This window comes from Dunckerocampus dactyliophorus, chromosome 6 (assembly GCF_027744805.1).
Source record: "Dunckerocampus dactyliophorus isolate RoL2022-P2 chromosome 6, RoL_Ddac_1.1, whole genome shotgun sequence".
Lineage (NCBI taxonomy): Eukaryota > Metazoa > Chordata > Actinopteri > Syngnathiformes > Syngnathidae > Dunckerocampus > Dunckerocampus dactyliophorus.
Window position 1 is genome coordinate 28,249,440 of NC_072824.1, and position 16,460 is coordinate 28,265,899.

General features: G+C 43.0%; 1 protein-coding gene across 3 annotated transcripts in view; it reads left to right on the forward strand.

Moving 5' to 3' along the window:
• The window catches only part of pdcd11 (programmed cell death 11), a 29,225-nt gene that overhangs the window by 10,137 nt on the left and 2,628 nt on the right, over positions 1-16,460 (forward strand). For 2 of the 3 annotated variants that reach the window (XM_054778170.1, XM_054778172.1), the window contains exons 12-35: positions 513-659; positions 746-997; positions 2,295-2,414; positions 2,846-3,040; positions 3,174-3,344; positions 3,442-3,655; positions 4,761-4,913; positions 5,228-5,340; positions 6,882-7,435; positions 7,549-7,611; positions 7,697-7,793; positions 7,877-7,966; positions 8,406-8,508; positions 8,610-8,787; positions 9,679-9,735; positions 9,819-9,941; positions 10,039-10,161; positions 12,505-12,673; positions 12,822-12,962; positions 13,026-13,169; positions 13,270-13,520; positions 13,753-13,921; positions 14,029-14,182; positions 16,203-16,368. In XM_054778170.1, the coding sequence (XP_054634145.1) occupies positions 513-659; positions 746-997; positions 2,295-2,414; positions 2,846-3,040; positions 3,174-3,344; positions 3,442-3,655; positions 4,761-4,913; positions 5,228-5,340; positions 6,882-7,435; positions 7,549-7,611; positions 7,697-7,793; positions 7,877-7,966; positions 8,406-8,508; positions 8,610-8,787; positions 9,679-9,735; positions 9,819-9,941; positions 10,039-10,161; positions 12,505-12,673; positions 12,822-12,962; positions 13,026-13,169; positions 13,270-13,520; positions 13,753-13,921; positions 14,029-14,182; positions 16,203-16,368 (3,947 nt within the window). The remainder of the gene's footprint in view (positions 1-512; positions 660-745; positions 998-2,294; positions 2,415-2,845; positions 3,041-3,173; positions 3,345-3,441; positions 3,656-4,760; positions 4,914-5,227; positions 5,341-6,881; positions 7,436-7,548; positions 7,612-7,696; positions 7,794-7,876; positions 7,967-8,405; positions 8,509-8,609; positions 8,788-9,678; positions 9,736-9,818; positions 9,942-10,038; positions 10,162-12,504; positions 12,674-12,821; positions 12,963-13,025; positions 13,170-13,269; positions 13,521-13,752; positions 13,922-14,028; positions 14,183-16,202; positions 16,369-16,460) is intronic. The other variant, XM_054778173.1, reaches the window with a different exon arrangement.

A 16,460-nucleotide genomic window follows, 5' to 3' on the forward strand; every position in this document is an offset into this window, starting at 1 on the left:
AGCTTTAAATTGTCATTTTGTGGTCTCTGAAACGGTATAATTCTGAAATACACATTATGTTTCACTTTTGGCTAACCTCACCTTTTTTTTTAACCTCTGGTACTTCACCACTTAACTTTGTACCATTTCAACCTATTTGTTGCACTTGAACCACTTGAATTTCAATAAATACCAAAAATTGGGCTGTTGTAAAACTTTGGAACGGTAGTGTATGTACTGTATGTACAGTGGTGTGAAAAAGTGTTCGCCCACTTCCTGATTTTGTATTTTTTCGCGTGTTTACACACTTAAATGTCTCAGATCATCAAACAATTTAAATATTAGTCAATGACAACACAACTGAACACAAAACACAGTTTTTAAATGAAACTTTATTATTATTAAGGGAGAAAAACAATCCAAAGCTACATGGCCCTGTGTGGAAAAAGTGATTGCCCACTAAACCTAATAACTGTAGCAGCCACAACTGCGATCAACTTTAACACCAAGTCTCATGCTGCTTTTCCTTTAAGGGGACAGTCTCAGTCTTGTCGAGTCATGGGATGGTGGTGCATTTGTCTGGCCACATTAGAGGGCTGGTGCCTCGGACACACCTGTCTGACATTGCCCTAAAGAACCCTGGGAAAAAATACACAGAGGGCATGAAGGTGAAATGTCGGGTGAGTCCATTCTTCGCCTTAATAACAAGAAGATCTCATGTGTTGTCTTTCACAAATCTCAGTTATCTTATTGTTTGTGTCCTCAGGTGCTGTCAGTTGAACCAGACAACAAAAAGCTGTATCTGACCAGAAAGATGACCCTTGTTGAAAGCTCCCTGCCCTTGTTCCTCAGCTACACAGATGCGCGTCCTGGACGAGTGTCCCACGGTTACATCGTCTGTGTCAAAAACTTTGGCTGCATTGTTCGATTCTACAACAACGTCAAGGGTCTAGTGCCAGTCAGCGAGCTTGGCTCTGAATTAATCCTCAACCCAGAAGAGGTTTTCCGTGTTGGTCAGGTGAGGAGCTCTTAAATGGTCACTGACATGATTTATCAACTTTGCTTAAATACGGTATGTTCTATATTGTTTGTAATTATGTTCTGCGTTTTTCGTTGTTTTGTTTTTTTTTTTTAAAGCGAGCGTTAAATGAATAAAAAGTCATTTTGGGTCTCACCTTCTTAGAAAAGGGACGTTTTCAAAGTGACGTCGGCGAAGGCGCAGCTCTCATCTTAGGCAGAGTAAACAAACATGATGGACGAGACAGAAAATATTTAGTCATGATAGCAAAGATTTGAGCCATGGGTCAATAGTTTTTGGGATGAAATGTGAACTCGCAGAACATGGAATTAATTTATTTGAAACACCGACGATGGGCCGATATGTCTGATGCGGAGGTGTCTCATGACAAAGGCATGCAGATGAACATTGGTCAGCTTCAAACACAAAATGGTAAGTGTAAATTGCCTTGGAGTTGCCAATTCTTCAATTATTGTTTTAAATCTGCTTCGTAAAATAAATAAGAAGTATTGAAAGTAAGTTTTATAATGCTTGTCGCTGTGGTGGTATAGTGTTTACAATACAATATGTAAATAAGAAATGACTTACTGTGTTCTGTGGCAACTGACGCCTTTCTCCTCCTTTTGTCCTATGTAGCATAGGAATAGCATCCAAAATGCGTTCATACTGGACCTTCAAGCCAAATGCTTCTTGTAAAAGTGTTTCTTCATAGCAGTCTTCAGTGAAATGAACGCAAGGCAGTGGTCCGTATCACATACAACCAAATTAACACTTGCTCCACCCGGGGCTGCTCGCAGCATGTGTACACTTACAAAGCACCTTCCTCGGCCACGGCTGTCGTACTTGCTTCGTTCATTGTAGTCTAAACCTTTGTCTTTTGGAAAACAAAACAAACAGACACTGTGAACAGCCAGCAGCAACACGTTTTGGCATGACTACAATTTTGATGAAAAATATACCGAACGAAGTCGACGAGCTCACTCTAGTGTTTGTTTACTCTGCTAAGATGAGAGATGTCCCTACGCCGACGTCACTTGAGAAGTGCCCCTTTTCTGACGACTGATGAACATGGCCACCGGCATGTACAAAAATGTAATTTTTACTAATTTAATGTTCGCTTTAAAAAAAAAAACAACAACGTAGAACATAATTACAAACAATATGGAACATATTTAAACTAAGTTGATAAATCATGTCAGTGACCCTTTAATGTGTAATGATATTGCAATATCTTAGCTGCCGTCTTGCCGTATTTACTAAGCAAGTACAATGAGCTTTTTTCCATATGGTATTAAAGGTGTTGAAGACCAAGGTTCTCCAGTGTGAGCCAGAGAATGCAAAGATGCTGCTGTCATTTGAGACTGCAGCGGAGGTAGACGCTGAAGAAGCAGTTCAGTTTGATTGTGAGGTGGGAAAGGTAAGTTTAACGACAGGAATATTTGATATTTGTGTGTTTTGACAATTTACAAAAAAAACAATTTAGATTTGTTATTTGATATTATTATATTTTATTTCGCACAATTCGAGTTATCGTGGGAATGGAACAGTCATCACACAAAACAATGGCAGCACCTACAAAGATGCAGTATGATACTATAAGAGACGTTCTAAACTATTTTTGGTTATGCAGTGGAACCTCCTTTTTTTTTTTTCATTAATTCATCAAAAGGTCACATGAAAAATGAATATATGAGAATTTTCCCCATAATCTGTTCCAGACATCCAAAAATATTAACACAAGACAAATTTGACGTGAAATAGTTACAGTTCTACAGAAAACAGAAACATAAATAACGCATTTGTTGCCCAGTGCTCATTAACAATGTTTTTGTTTTGTCTCTGTCATAGAGACTGGAAGCCAAGGTGCTGAAGAAATCGGTCAATGGTGTGGTAGTGTCTATCTTTCCTGAGGAGATTAGTGCCCTGCTACCCACCATGCACCTCTCTGATCACATTTCCAACTGCCCTCTGCTATGGGAGAGTCTGCAGGAGGGAGACACCATCTCAAACCTTGTCTGCATCCTCAAGCACAAGCAAATGATTGTATCCTAGCTTTGATTGCAACCAAAATTTGAACAAGATCCTGACATTGCCTGACCCTGTAAAAGCTGTGTTTATGTTATTGCTGTTATTGTTTGCTGTGGAGCTGGCTTTAATTTACTTAGCAGTTTGCCAGACACTCACCAAGAAGCCAACAGTGATATGGTCTCTGGAGGAAGGATTGGTTGCTAAGGATTTCTCTGAGGTCACAGTTGGAATGCAGATGATTGGCTGGATCAAGAACATCATGGACTACGGTGTCTTTGTGGAGTTCCCATACGGCATCGTTGGTCTTGCACCAAAATCTGTAGGCCATGGGTCGTCGTCAGCAGCGATGGAGTCATTCCCATAAGTATATGTGTTGTGCTAAGTGTGATTCATTTCTGTCTTCTGCCCACTTTTAGGCCATCGCAGACGAGTTCATCTCTGATGTAATGACAACATTCCAGTTGGGCCAGACAGTGATTGCTAAAGTGACTAATTTGGATGATGACAAAAAACGATTCCTGGTCACGCTTAAAATTTCGGAGGTCAGTGTGCCAGAAGGAGCCGTCCAAACCCGACTTATTAATGCTCTGCGGGAGAGACGAGCCGTGACTGAAATGATTGCAATGAGAGGTACGTGTGTTTTGTCTTTGTGAACTAACACTGTCATTAACTCTTTCAACACCTTCAGTAGCGCCCATTTTAGACCATTTTGACTGATCTTATATAAACATGGAACCTACCAAATGAAAGACTAGACTCCCGTCTTTCATTTTTGTTTCTACCTTTTTCTGTTTTTTAGTAATTAGCGGTAGAACATAGGTGAGTTTCAGGAAAATACCAGTTCCTGACTAGAAAAGGGAGAAAACCAGCTTTTTGTGAAAAGATACTGTTTACAATTTTCACATTTGGAACTGAATTGTGTGTGTGTGTGTGTGTGTGTGTGTGTGCATGCGCATGCCTTAAAATTTCCCTACAATGTGTAATTTTTTATAGTGTGGTACATGATGTAACTGCTGCCTTTTTTGCAAGGACTTGTCTTCCTGTTGTGTGTTTCTCCTTCCGCTCATGATGTACTTCTGTCACCTAGTGGCCGTTTTATAACATTACAAGTGCTCTCAAGCCTAATCCATTGGTGAGGCGTTGCATAAGCACCTCCTTTAGCCTCAACAACGTACTGTAAAAGATGTATAAATACTGTACATTGTTGGGATCGGGCGTTCGGATGTATAAAAATGTATAACCACGTCTTTGGGTATTGAATGAGTTAATTGAGAAACAAGCTTACCAGGTACTTCCATCTATAAGCCCCAAAATATATAAAAACACAAGCAATTAAATGAATTGTCGGCAGCATGGTGGAGTATGTGCTTAACAGCTCGCAGCCAGCTGGTTTCCTCCCACAGTCCAATAACATGCATCACCGTCAGGTTAACTTGAGACTCTGTTGGTTGTCTATATGTACCCTGTTATTGACTGATGACCAGTCCAGGGTGTACCACGCTTCTCACCCAAAGGCAGCTGCGATTAGGAATGCATACAGAAACTTGGTATCGTAATGGCACCAATGCCGACATAAACGGTAGCCAGCTAGCTAGCAGTGCCTCACTTTGGTGCAAAATAAATGCAGACTCAGTCATGTGCATCAAGTGCTTGAAGGTGATATGTAGTGTATATTGACCTATGGTTTACGTGAAGTCTGGGTTCACTGTCTGACCTCATCTATGTTGTTCCTCAGACCCCAGTGATCTTCGCCAGCAGCTATCTGCTTTATCTATAGGCCAGAGGCTAAAGTTGGTGGTCGATACGGAGAAGGATGGCGACGGTGCCATCTTCAAGTCAGATGATTTGGTCGGTGCCACCATACTGGCCACAAAGCATCATGTGATGGGTACGTCTTGACCTGAAGCTTTAATAACATTGTACTTGAGAGAATGCATATTTCTAATCCCACGCTTTCCAAGCATATTGGCCCCTTTTTGGGAAATCGTTTTTGTTTATTCTTTGCATCAGGTAGAATGCAAATGCATGAATCTCTTTCCCCCTCCTTTAACAAACAAACGTTTGCTAGACAGCATTTCAAGTGCATCTTACACCCCCTTCTTTCTGATATGTTCTGGATAAATACTGTAAAATCTGATGCATTTTGGAAGTCTGTCTTAGAGCACACCCTCTGCACTTTGCTGTCATGATTTCCTGCTGCAGGTTTTCAGTTGAGCCCTGGACAAAAGGTTACTGTGGTTGTCCTTTATGTGGACATCCTTTCTACTACTGTCCATGTGTCCCTACTTCGCAAGTTGGTTGCCAAAAAGAAAGCGGTAAGTTGTTTTAATAAGGCTTATATCCCAAAACGCATAGATTTGTTCAGTTGACAGTTGCCTTCCATAGATGAGCTGTAGCTGTTGGAGGAATTTTACTTAGTTGAAGAGGTAGTTGGGATTTTTTTACATGAAGTTGTATGACATCCCCATCATGAATGTAGTGCATCAGCGGTGACTTACCCCCCACTTGGTCCTGTGACTAGAGTTCTGGTCGTATTTCGGTAAGGAGGAAGGTAGTTCCACTTAGTTGCTGGGGTCACTTAAAGAGGGCCTTACATCCTGACGTACGTACGTGTGTCCACAATTTTTGGGAAATGTGTTGGCCGTGGCCTGCACGTAGAGGAAGTTGGGTATCACAGGGGTTGCAAGTGTGTCGTACGTTGTGCTCGCCCTCCATCGGTAGCTTTTCGATCGTGAGTGCGGCGTGTGACTCATGCATGCAAGGTGCGCTTCATGTAAGGCTGTCAGACGTTTCACTCACTGGGGACGTATGTTTGTTGGCATCGTACGAGGCTCGTGCAGCCCACTCACTTCGATCGCAAGACGGGCGTACTGGCTTCTTACGGCACCTACGGCTATTGTGACTGGGAGAACCAGAGAGTATAGCGGGAAGAGCCGTGGCCGGGTAAGGCGCATTCATGTCAGATACGCTATGTGAGCAGTCACCGTGCGTCCATACAGAGGGGGGGTTAGCAGTTAGCTTTGTGAGGCAGCATACACTAATATGAATGAAGGCACAGAAGCAATGGTTTCTGAGCCACAGTGTGTGGCTCAGCCCTAGTGTGGGAATATTTCGGTTTTAAACAGAATGGTGAGAGCATGAACACAGACAAACCGATATGTCGCATTTGTTCGAAAGTAGTGAGGAGGAAAAAAGGGAACATGTCCAACTTGCGCCGAGAGATGAAGCGGCAAAAACCATCCTTATAGTCCTGCGTAACATTTTGTGGGAACGACACCGCTGCGGGAGAAGGTGCCAACCAGGCTTTGAGCGTCACAAGTCTGCCTGCTTGCCCCCCCCCCCGCATCTACCTTTTCCTGGGAAGCAATTCCTCCTCTCGCAGCAGGAACTCTGGTACATCAGCCAGGTACGAGGGGCGCAGTTTGTTGGCCCCTTGTACTCGTTTGCACAGGTTTGCCACAATGTTCTGGATTTTAATTCCTGACAATCATACACCAGCAGAGAGTCGTTGGTCCTCACAACAAAAAGGAAAACAAAGATAAGATTACAGTGAGTTGAGGGAAGCGGCGAGCCAGACACAAGGGTTTATATTATTGCATATAGTTCATGAGGAAATGGTCTAAAAAGTGCCGATAAAGCTGATTATCAACCATAATTTGTCGCACAATTATCGATCAGTGAAATTTATCATGACCGGCTCACTAGTATCTTAAAATTGTCCCTTTTGGTTTGTCAAGGCTGCATCTCTCTGGGGTGGGGGGGTTTGAGCTTACTCGGGAAGTTGTTTGCGTTTATAAATTTCTAGACCCCCCCCCCCAAAAAATGTTAACACTTGTGTGTATTTATTTTTGAACAGCTGACAGAAGAGGGCAGGTACACAGGCGTCGTGCAGCATATCGACAAAGACCTTGCCGTCATCTCATTACAAAACGCCGCTCATCTAACCATCATTCAAACACAAAACCACCTGAATGAGGTCACCCTCTCAGAGCATAGCAAGCTGTGGGTTGGAATTTGTTTGGCCACTGAAGTCATTGAACCCGCCTGTGAGCAACTGCAAGGGCTTCCTCTGGTGTCGTGGAAGCGTACTGCACACAAATGGCCCGCCTGTGAGAAACTGCAAGGGCTTCCTCCAGTGTCGTCGAAGCATACTGCACCCAAATGGCAGCGCACTGTCTCTGAAGGCGCCGCAGGTCACTGCTTTGGAGAAATCGTGCAGGGCAAAGTACGAACTGTGAAGCCTACCAGCATTCAGGTGACTTTAGAGGATGGAAGCACTGGCAGTGTGCACGTGTCTGAGGTGATGGAGGCTGCGGAAGTGTCACCGGGATCCTTCCCTACGTCCTCTGTCAAATTGGGCAGTGTGGTCACTGGCAGGGTGATTGGAGGACGAGAAGCCACCGGCCACAGGTCACTGCTCTTCATTTTGCCTTTCTCATTATTTTTATAATGAGTGAATGTAAATATGCTCATAGTCACCATTTCAGGACTTTCAAAATTATTCTGCCATCTGTTTTGTTTAGATTCCTACCCTTTTCCCATCCAAGATTCACATACACCATCCCTGAGCTCACACTCGTACCCAGGCAAGCGTAAAAGATCATTACTACTGTAACAACTTCATAATTACATGGCTGTGTTTTTATCGCTTCCCATTTTTTGTCCACCCAGCAAATTGGATGCGAAAGTCGAGCTCAAGCCAGTTGCAGCAAAAGACAAAGTGGGCAGTTACAAGGTTGGGGAGGAAATAACATGTTTTGTTTCAAAGGTAGGTTGCACTTTGGCACCTGGCATTCTGTTCTGCAAAGCAGAGGTGATTTAAGGAAATAAGTTTTGAATTTGTGTTCACAGTTTCACACCGACAGTAAGACTTTGGAGCTCACCTGTAATCCTTGTGTCACTGGAAGAGTAGAACTGCTGGCCATGATTACTGACCCCAAAGTAAGTTCTTTCACCACGATACATCATTAATTCAACTTTGATCATGCATACAGTGGTGTGTACAAGTGTTTGCCCCCTACATGATTTCTTTTTTTTTTTTCCTCCCTTAATAATAAAAAGTTTCATTTTAAAAACTGCATTAAGTGTTCAGTTGTGTTGTCATTGACTAATATTTTTATTTGTTTGATGATCTGAAACATTTAAGTGTGACAAACAGGCAAAAAAAGAAATCAGGAAGGGGCAAACACTTTTTCACACCACTGTAGCTATTAAAAAAAAGTCATGTGCGTGCCAAAGCATAGGTGGTGCTGTATACTTAACCATGAGGCAAATTAAGGAAATAGAATGATTAAAAAAAACAAATAACATAAAGAGTACTGCTTAGGATGCCATAATAAGGTGCTAAGTCAATTAATTATTGTGGAATTACATTTGTTAGGATTCTAGCCACCCGGAGAAGATATACAAACTTGGTCAAACAGTCAAGGCCAAAGTGGTCGAAGTGAATCTCAAGCCTCAGTACCTTGTACTGTCACTCACAGGTAAGAAGCACTGAATCTTTCTGTTTGGTATAGTGGTCGTACTAATTCAAAGGCAGTGGAAGCATTGTAAACGGCTGCATGACTATTTGTCTTTTTTTAAGGTTTTCATAAACTGGAGGCAGGAAGTGTCGTGTTGGGGATGGTTACTGACATGGTGCAGCATGTAGGCCTCATGGTCAACCTGCCCTTTGGTTGCAAGGGAGTTGTGGCCATCACCGATCTCTCTGACGCGTATAGGCCCAACCCCCTGGCAGCTTTCAGCAAGGCTCAGCTGCTCAGGTCAGTGAGAGTGTTTGGCTAATACGTCTATACAGTATACTGTATGTATTAATGCAATGCACATGCTATTTAACCCTTTAGGCGCCAGAGTTTTTTCAGTTCAGCTTGAAGATGGTTAGAGATAAAGGCGTACTGTAAATTAGAAAAATCTCAAGTATGTCACAAAGTTTGTGATGGGAGTAAATTTAGTCATCTAATTTGTATATTATGACTTCACCAGGCTCAGAATTTGTCCTATCCCTGTCTCTACAATACATCAAAATGTCTGATACGCTTCCTCCTCTCTCAAACCCAGCCATCATCATCGTCATTTACAGCGCGTTCTTGGAACACCACTGCTGCCTCAACGGCTATTACTGCTATTATTACATAGATAGATATAAAGTATCTATCTATCTATTAAGCCTGTAAATATTGTCATTCGTCCAGGTCAATGTATTCTCAGGTCTATTTATCTATTAGCCATGTATTTTTTGTCTCACGTGGATATTTCTGCATTTTCTTTTTTTACTATCCCGCTAACCCACTCACTGTTAGCGGTGTTTTGACAACCCACCACGTCCCCTCCTGCAACCCCACGGTTTAGCAAAGCATCGGCTCAAGTATGCTGCGTCTGGACTGTCATGGTGAGCCGAAGCGCTGCTGCGCACACAAGGGGCTTCGGAGTCTATAAACGTCTAAAACTTTGCATAGAAACGCCCACAAATGTTGCTCAGATTGAAGTTACAGATGTCCGTCATCTCCTGGTGTAAAGTATGAACTACATGAGCAGCATATTTGCAGAAATAGCTTGTTAAATTCAGCAATGTTTCTTGTCTTGGCGCTTAGAGGGCTTTGGTACATAGACACACATACGCTACATATTTTGAGCTGGATGTGATTCTGCTGCAGGTGTTACCTTCTAGGCAGTGAAAACGGCAAGTGGCAGTTGTCTCTACGGCCATCGAGGTACACTGTTTAAAAAATAAAAATCACACGTAAGAGATGAAATACAGTCTTATTGTGGTGTTGATGTCACCCTTCTCGCCCAGGTTGATCCCAGATGAGGCCAAACCAGCAAAAGATCCAGAGGTTGTGTCCTTTAACGACCTGCGTGCAGGCCAATTAATCAGAGGCTACGTCAAGTCTGTCAGTGAGCAAGGGGTCTTTGTAAGGTCAGCCAATGGTTCCCTATGCACCCACAAATTTAGTGGCACTGCCAGCATGATTTTAATTTGACGTCACACGTACATGTCCTTTCTTATCTTTCAGATTGTCAAACCATATTACGGGGAGAGCTGAACTCCAGCATTCCACCAAGTACTTTGTTATCAAGCACAAGGACCTCTCCAATCACCTGCCTCCCAACACGCTGCTCACCACAAAGATCCTTCGGTAAAAGTTGGAATACAGTGTTCCATTGTTTATGGCGGCGGATTGGCTCCCAAAATAGCCCGCAAATAGTGAAATCTGCCAAGTAGCCGACTTTATTTGTTTACAATTATTACATATATTTTAAGACTGTCAAACCCCTCGGCATACACTTGAAATCAAATCAAAGTTTATTTGTATAGCACCTTACAACATCCCAAAGGCGCCCAAGCTGCTTGATGAGAATAAAAGCAAGTTATAGGAAATAAGAAAAGGACAAGATGGAATAAGTTGTAATAAGAACTAAAACAAAATAAATATACATGCAGAGAATCCCATCTAAAATACATATAATCATCATGTGTCAAATGCCAGTCTGAATAAATGAGATTTAAAAACTCATAGCTCCGTAATAGACCATAACGCAGGGGGGAGGGAGTTCCAAAGCTTGGGGGCACCAAAAGAACGATTCCCCCATTTTTTGTATTTCATCCTCAGGACAGGGCCCTGGAGTGGTGACGGACAGTTAAAATTTCAGCCAAGTATGCTGGAGCAAGACCGTCAGTGACCTTGAACTCAAACAGAAGGACTTTAAAATTGATTGTAGGCTGTGCCGGGAGCCAGTGGAGAGAAAAGACAACTGGAGTGATATGAGCGTGTTTTGGAGCATTAGTGAGGAGGCGAGCAGCAGCATTCTGCACCAACTGGAGTCTGCGGCGGAGGGACTGATTTACTCCAGGAGAGAGGGCATTACAATTATCAAGCATCCATCTGATGAAAGCATGAATTGCTTTTTCAAAATCTGTACTTGATAAAAAGGCTTTACCTTTGCCAGGAGCCTGAGGTGGAAAAAAACTTGCTTATTTGCTTATCAAACTTTAGACACCAAGGTTTTTCATGGCAGGAGTAAAAATGAGGGGTAGGAGTGTTAAAATTGGGTTCATTGTGCGGTGAATCAAGACTAAAAACTATATACTCTGTTTTTCCTTCATTTAAACAAAGAAAATTCTGAGACAAATATTGTTTGATGTCATGCAGGCAGCTATGGAGGGGATCTGGTGTGTTCTTGTCACTCAGCATTACTGGTCGGTAGAGCTGGATATCATCAGCAGAAAATGAAAATTGATATTTTGTCTGGAGATGATTGGTCCTTATGGTAGCATGTATAGTGAAAGTAAGGTAGGCCCAAGGATGGAACCGTGGGGCACGCCATAGGAGAGGGGAGCGGCTGTTGAGGAAAAATCATTGATCATTACTGAAAAAGTCCTGTTGGTGAGATATGACATGAACCATTGAAGTACAGAGTCGCATAGGCCAATGCAGTGTAGGCCTTTATACACTTTTCTCAGACAGGCATTAACATTTTCACATTTCTCTTGTTTAAACACCCTCAAAAAAGTTCAAACCTTTGTTTGAATTTTAATGATCACCCTGCAAGGTTGGACACAAGAATTTATTAAGTGACTGACACGTATTCCACTCATGTGACCATGCCTCTTCATCCTGGCGCCGTTCGGATGTAGCGTTTTTGTATCCTTGTTAAAACATGTTACTCCTGTTGTCGTATTTTCCTCCTTCCTTTCTCCGTCTGTGATGGCGCCCTACAGCCGCAGGTTCTGCGTCGTCCTCTGCCTCTTGCACCGGCAAGTGCCTTTGCCCGTGCAGAACGTTTAATTTGACATTGTGGGTCTTGTTGGGGATAAAACTTGCAAACATGCAGCACTTCAGAGTCACACTGCTCGCAATCAAACATTTATGTACATTTGGCAAGCCGAACGCATTCTGTACTGCACAGGAAGAAACAGAGGAGATTGATTGACAATGGTCTGCAGTCCCTTAGCCAATCAGGACGCAGGACACAATGCGTGGCTTCTCCCTTAGGCAGTCAGGATGCAGAACACAATACATGTTCATGCGCTGTAAAAAAAAATTCCGCAAGTCCGTGAAAACCACGATGTAGCGAGGGAACACGGTACACCAAAATAAGTTACACACATTAATCACAACATTAAGTTCAAAAAGAGCTGTCTTGATATTTCTGATTATACAAAGATTAGAATGATATGGATATCAATTATTATTTGTTTATTATTATTATTTATTATTATTTGCTAGCTGAGGTCATAATTAAATTATTGTTTCTACTGGAATCAAAAGGTTTAAAGTACATTATTTTAGAAGGTTATTTATAATAGTTATAATGCAGATATTTGAAAGGATAAAAAATAGGGTTTTTTACCCTAAAAAAATTACAGCATGAGATGACATACGTGCACAGTGAACAGCACCAACATGAGGGAATTATTGTGTTTCACAAAACCGTCTACAGTGCCTAATTGTGCAGCTCTGTCTGCTCTTGTTTTTCAGCATTGACAAAAAAGAGAAGTTAGTCAACCTGTCGCTACTCCCCAAGGACACTGGGAAGCCAGACATCCTTCCAGAGTCCCTCAATCTGCCACTGCGCCTGATAGGGAAGGAGAAAAAGAAGTACGACCTCGAAAAGAAAATCAAACGCTCACTGCCTGAATGTGAAGAGGTAATGAAACGGCGTCCTTGCGCCTTTCTTTCAAGTTAAAACAAATATATAATAGGGACCACTTTCCACGTAGACCGTCTTGTAGCCGTAGTGCTTTTGTATGATGGTTATGAAAAATATTGCATTCATTTTGGATTTGTTTTGCCAGAACCAAAAAGACAGCCCCCCACCAAAAAAGAAGAAGCAGAAGAAAGCAAGCCCTGAAGACTGTGACAGCGGGGTTGAGGTTTACTTCAGAGAGGAGGAAGATGGTGAAAATAAAGAAGAACCCAAACCTGCAGCTGTAAAAGTGAGCAAAATCATTGCCATTCAATCTTTTCAGTCCTATCAACTCAACTGCCATGTCCCTCAGCAGGTTCCCAATTCTACTGGACCCTCCAGACTGCAGGTGGCAGCTGGATTTTCCTGGGATGTTGGCCTGAGCTCGCTGAAGCCTGCCACAGCAAACAAGGATGCGGATTCCAGTGATGGAGAGGACCAAGACGAAAGCAGTGAGGTGAGCCAGCTGTTGATTTGTTGTTTGTTTAAATTCCGCCATGTGTCCTCACCACCCATCCTCTTTATCTCTCTGTTGATTCTTCTATGGTGCTTGTCAGACTCAGAAGAAGTCTCGGTATGAACTGGAGCAGGAGAAAAAGGCAGCAGAGAAAGCCCTGGTGCGGCGGGAGACTGAGCTGATGGACCCTCAGCTCAGACCTCAGGATGCAGCATCATTTGAGCGCCTCCTCCTGGCCTCGCCCAACAGCTCGCTCCTCTGGCTTCAGTACATGGCTCACCACCTGCAGGCCACGCAGATTGAGCAGGCCCGCGCCGTGGCCGAAAGGGCGCTTAAAACCATTTCTTTCAGGTAGGTTGCCGACACGAGCTTTGTGTTATTTTGTCCACATGTAAATTTTAAGAAAACTTCTGCAACAGTGGAAAAAAAAAATCCACTTTTCAGTGCTTGAGTTGTTCTTCAACATTCAATAGTTTTTTTTGATTTATCAAAAGTAATAAGTCATATCAACAAAGTTTTTATTGTGTGCAAAACAATAGTGTCAACAATCAATTTGTCAACAATCCCCCTAATTATTTTCCAGAGAGGAGCAGGAGAAACTGAATGTGTGGGTTGCCCTCCTAAACCTGGAAAATATGTACGGCACGGCAGAGGGCCTCAAGAAAGTGTTTGAGCGGGCGCTCCAGTTCTGCGAGCCCATGCCGGTCTATCAGCAGCTGGCTGACATCTACTCCAAGTCTGACAAGATCAAGGTAGACCGACAGCCACTCTGGAAGCTTTCCAAAGTGTAGAACTGTACTTTCTATGTTTGAAACTGGATGTGAACATGAAGGCCTGCATGTGTCTTTGTTTGGATCAGGAGGCAGACAACTTGTATAAGTCAATGGTGAAGCGTTTCCGTCAAAATAAGGCTGTATGGCTGAGCTATGGGAACTTCCTGCTTCATCAGGGGGAGAGTGACGCTTCCACGGTCCTCCTGCAGAGGGCGCTCAAGAGTCTACCTTCCAAAGAAAGTGAGTCAAACGAACTGTGGTTTATATAGTGGATGTAAAAAAAAAAAACAACTTTATAATCATTAAATATGCATCCACAATGTTAAGCGAGCCTTACATCCTGACGTACGTGCGCCTACATTCTAGCTATGTGCAAAAATGGGGAAAATCGCAAGAGACATGCACGGATTATCAAACCTGCATGCAAAGCCTGTAGGAAGCAAATTGGGATGCAAATTATTTTCTGCGTGCACGCAGGAAAACCTTGCATGCAGCCTGGTCGCAAGGGCAAGGCAGAGGAGGAGCGCGTGACTCTTACATTGTGTACATTGCCCGGCCAGTACGCCCATCTTGCAATCCAAGTGAGTGGGCTGCACGAGCCTCGTACGATGCCCACGCACGGTACATCCCCAGCGAGTAAAACGCACGACAGCCTTACATGAAGCACACTTGGCACGCACGAGTCGCACGCCGCACTCACGATCTAAAAGCTACCGATGGAGGGCGAGTGGCAAGCACGTGGGTGTCACGAATCACTTTCTCCGTAAGTGCAACACACTTGCAACCACGCTGATACCTTACTTCCTTTACGTGCTGGCCACGGACAACACATTTCCCAAAAACTGCGGGGCCCATGCGTGTGGTAACACGTACGTCAGGATGTAAGGCCTGCGTTAGGCACACCACAACAGATGTTTAGGGAACTACAGTATATTTTTCAAAGCTACATAGGTAAATACAGTATGTAAAAAAAACCAACCAAATATTTTAACAACTTTCAGTGCCTTTCCAATACAATTGCCAAGAGATTTCCAGACAATGCATTTTTGATGTACTATCTACCGTAGTTATTAATTAAAGTGGTATTCATCTGTATTATTGTGGGTTCTCATGTGCATGGGTAGTGGTGTAGAGCTGCATTGTATTCATCTGCTAATTCCCGTTAGTGACAGTCCAAACCTTTATGAGACAGATGGACTTTTAAAAAGCACGATATACAAATTATAAAATGCGGGGAAAAAGTATTTGATCCCCGAACAACCCAGCAAGAATTCTCCATGCAAGAGCTCACCTCATGGAGTAAGGGTGATTGGGAGAAAAGTGAAAATTAAAATTTCCCAACAATGCACAACCTTCTGCACGCTACACTCCTCCACGTTCTCTCACTTCCTCCTTCCTGTCATGTTTTTTTCCATCCACATGATCCCTGCTGAGCTCTTATCAAATGCACTTCTGCCACCTTGTGGCCGTTTTTATGGGTAGAAATTGCTCTGAAATGAAATGCATTAGCGGAGAGTTGCGTCATCACCCCTTTTTACCTAAAAAAAAACAAAAAAACCCCCCGTAAAAGACGTATAAAGGAATTGTTGCGATTGGGCGTTCGGATTTATGAAAAACGTCTTTGGTATTGAATGGGTTCATATCTTGGAGCGTTTCCGGAGCTGTGTGGCGGAGTGGAGGAGGACGTGTGGAAGTACGATCAGCAACGTTGCATTTTACGCCGCAACTCAGCTGTAGTCCAACTTAAATATGACCCCCTACATGAGTTTAACAACACACTACATAACTGTGTGGATGTGTGTGTAGGTTTTATTGCAGTGTTTTTTTTTCTTAACAGATGTTCTATGTAGTTTAGCGTCACTGGGAGTACTTCCTGTTTCCCAGCAGCTTTGCTGTACTGTACTTTTATGACACAGTGAGCAGGATTGGTATGTGAAGTGGTGACCTCCCGCGATTTCACTGGGGTTGAGAAGTTCATTGTGAGTTGTGTTGTTACTCTGCTTGCAAAATAAAGGGTTACCTCCTCCTCACCGCTTCGTGAGCGCCACAATAGGCAAATTCACACAGGTACCATCTAGTGGTTCAAATGTGACATGACAAATGGTCCAAAAAAGTCAATATTGTCGACTATCAACGATAATTTATAGCGCAATTATTGACCAGCAAACTTTATCGTGGCAGGCCTATCAGCAGGGAATTAAATACATATTTGCACTATGCATATCACAACAGGTTTTTAACCTTTCTCATTCATCATCAGGTGTGGATGTGATTGCCAAATTTGCCCAACTGGAGTTTCGCTACGGGAATACCGAAAGGGGTCACGCAATGTTTGACAAAGTCTTGACAAGCTACCCAAAACGCACAGATCTCTGGTCCGTCTTCATCGACCTAATGGTCAAGCATGGGGCACAGAAAGAAGTCAGGTGAGGACAAGTTGTTTTGTTTGATGGATCTGTTCTCTGCTGCATCTTTTGAATGGGTCACCATGACAAACATTGGCAAGCAGGTTGTGCAC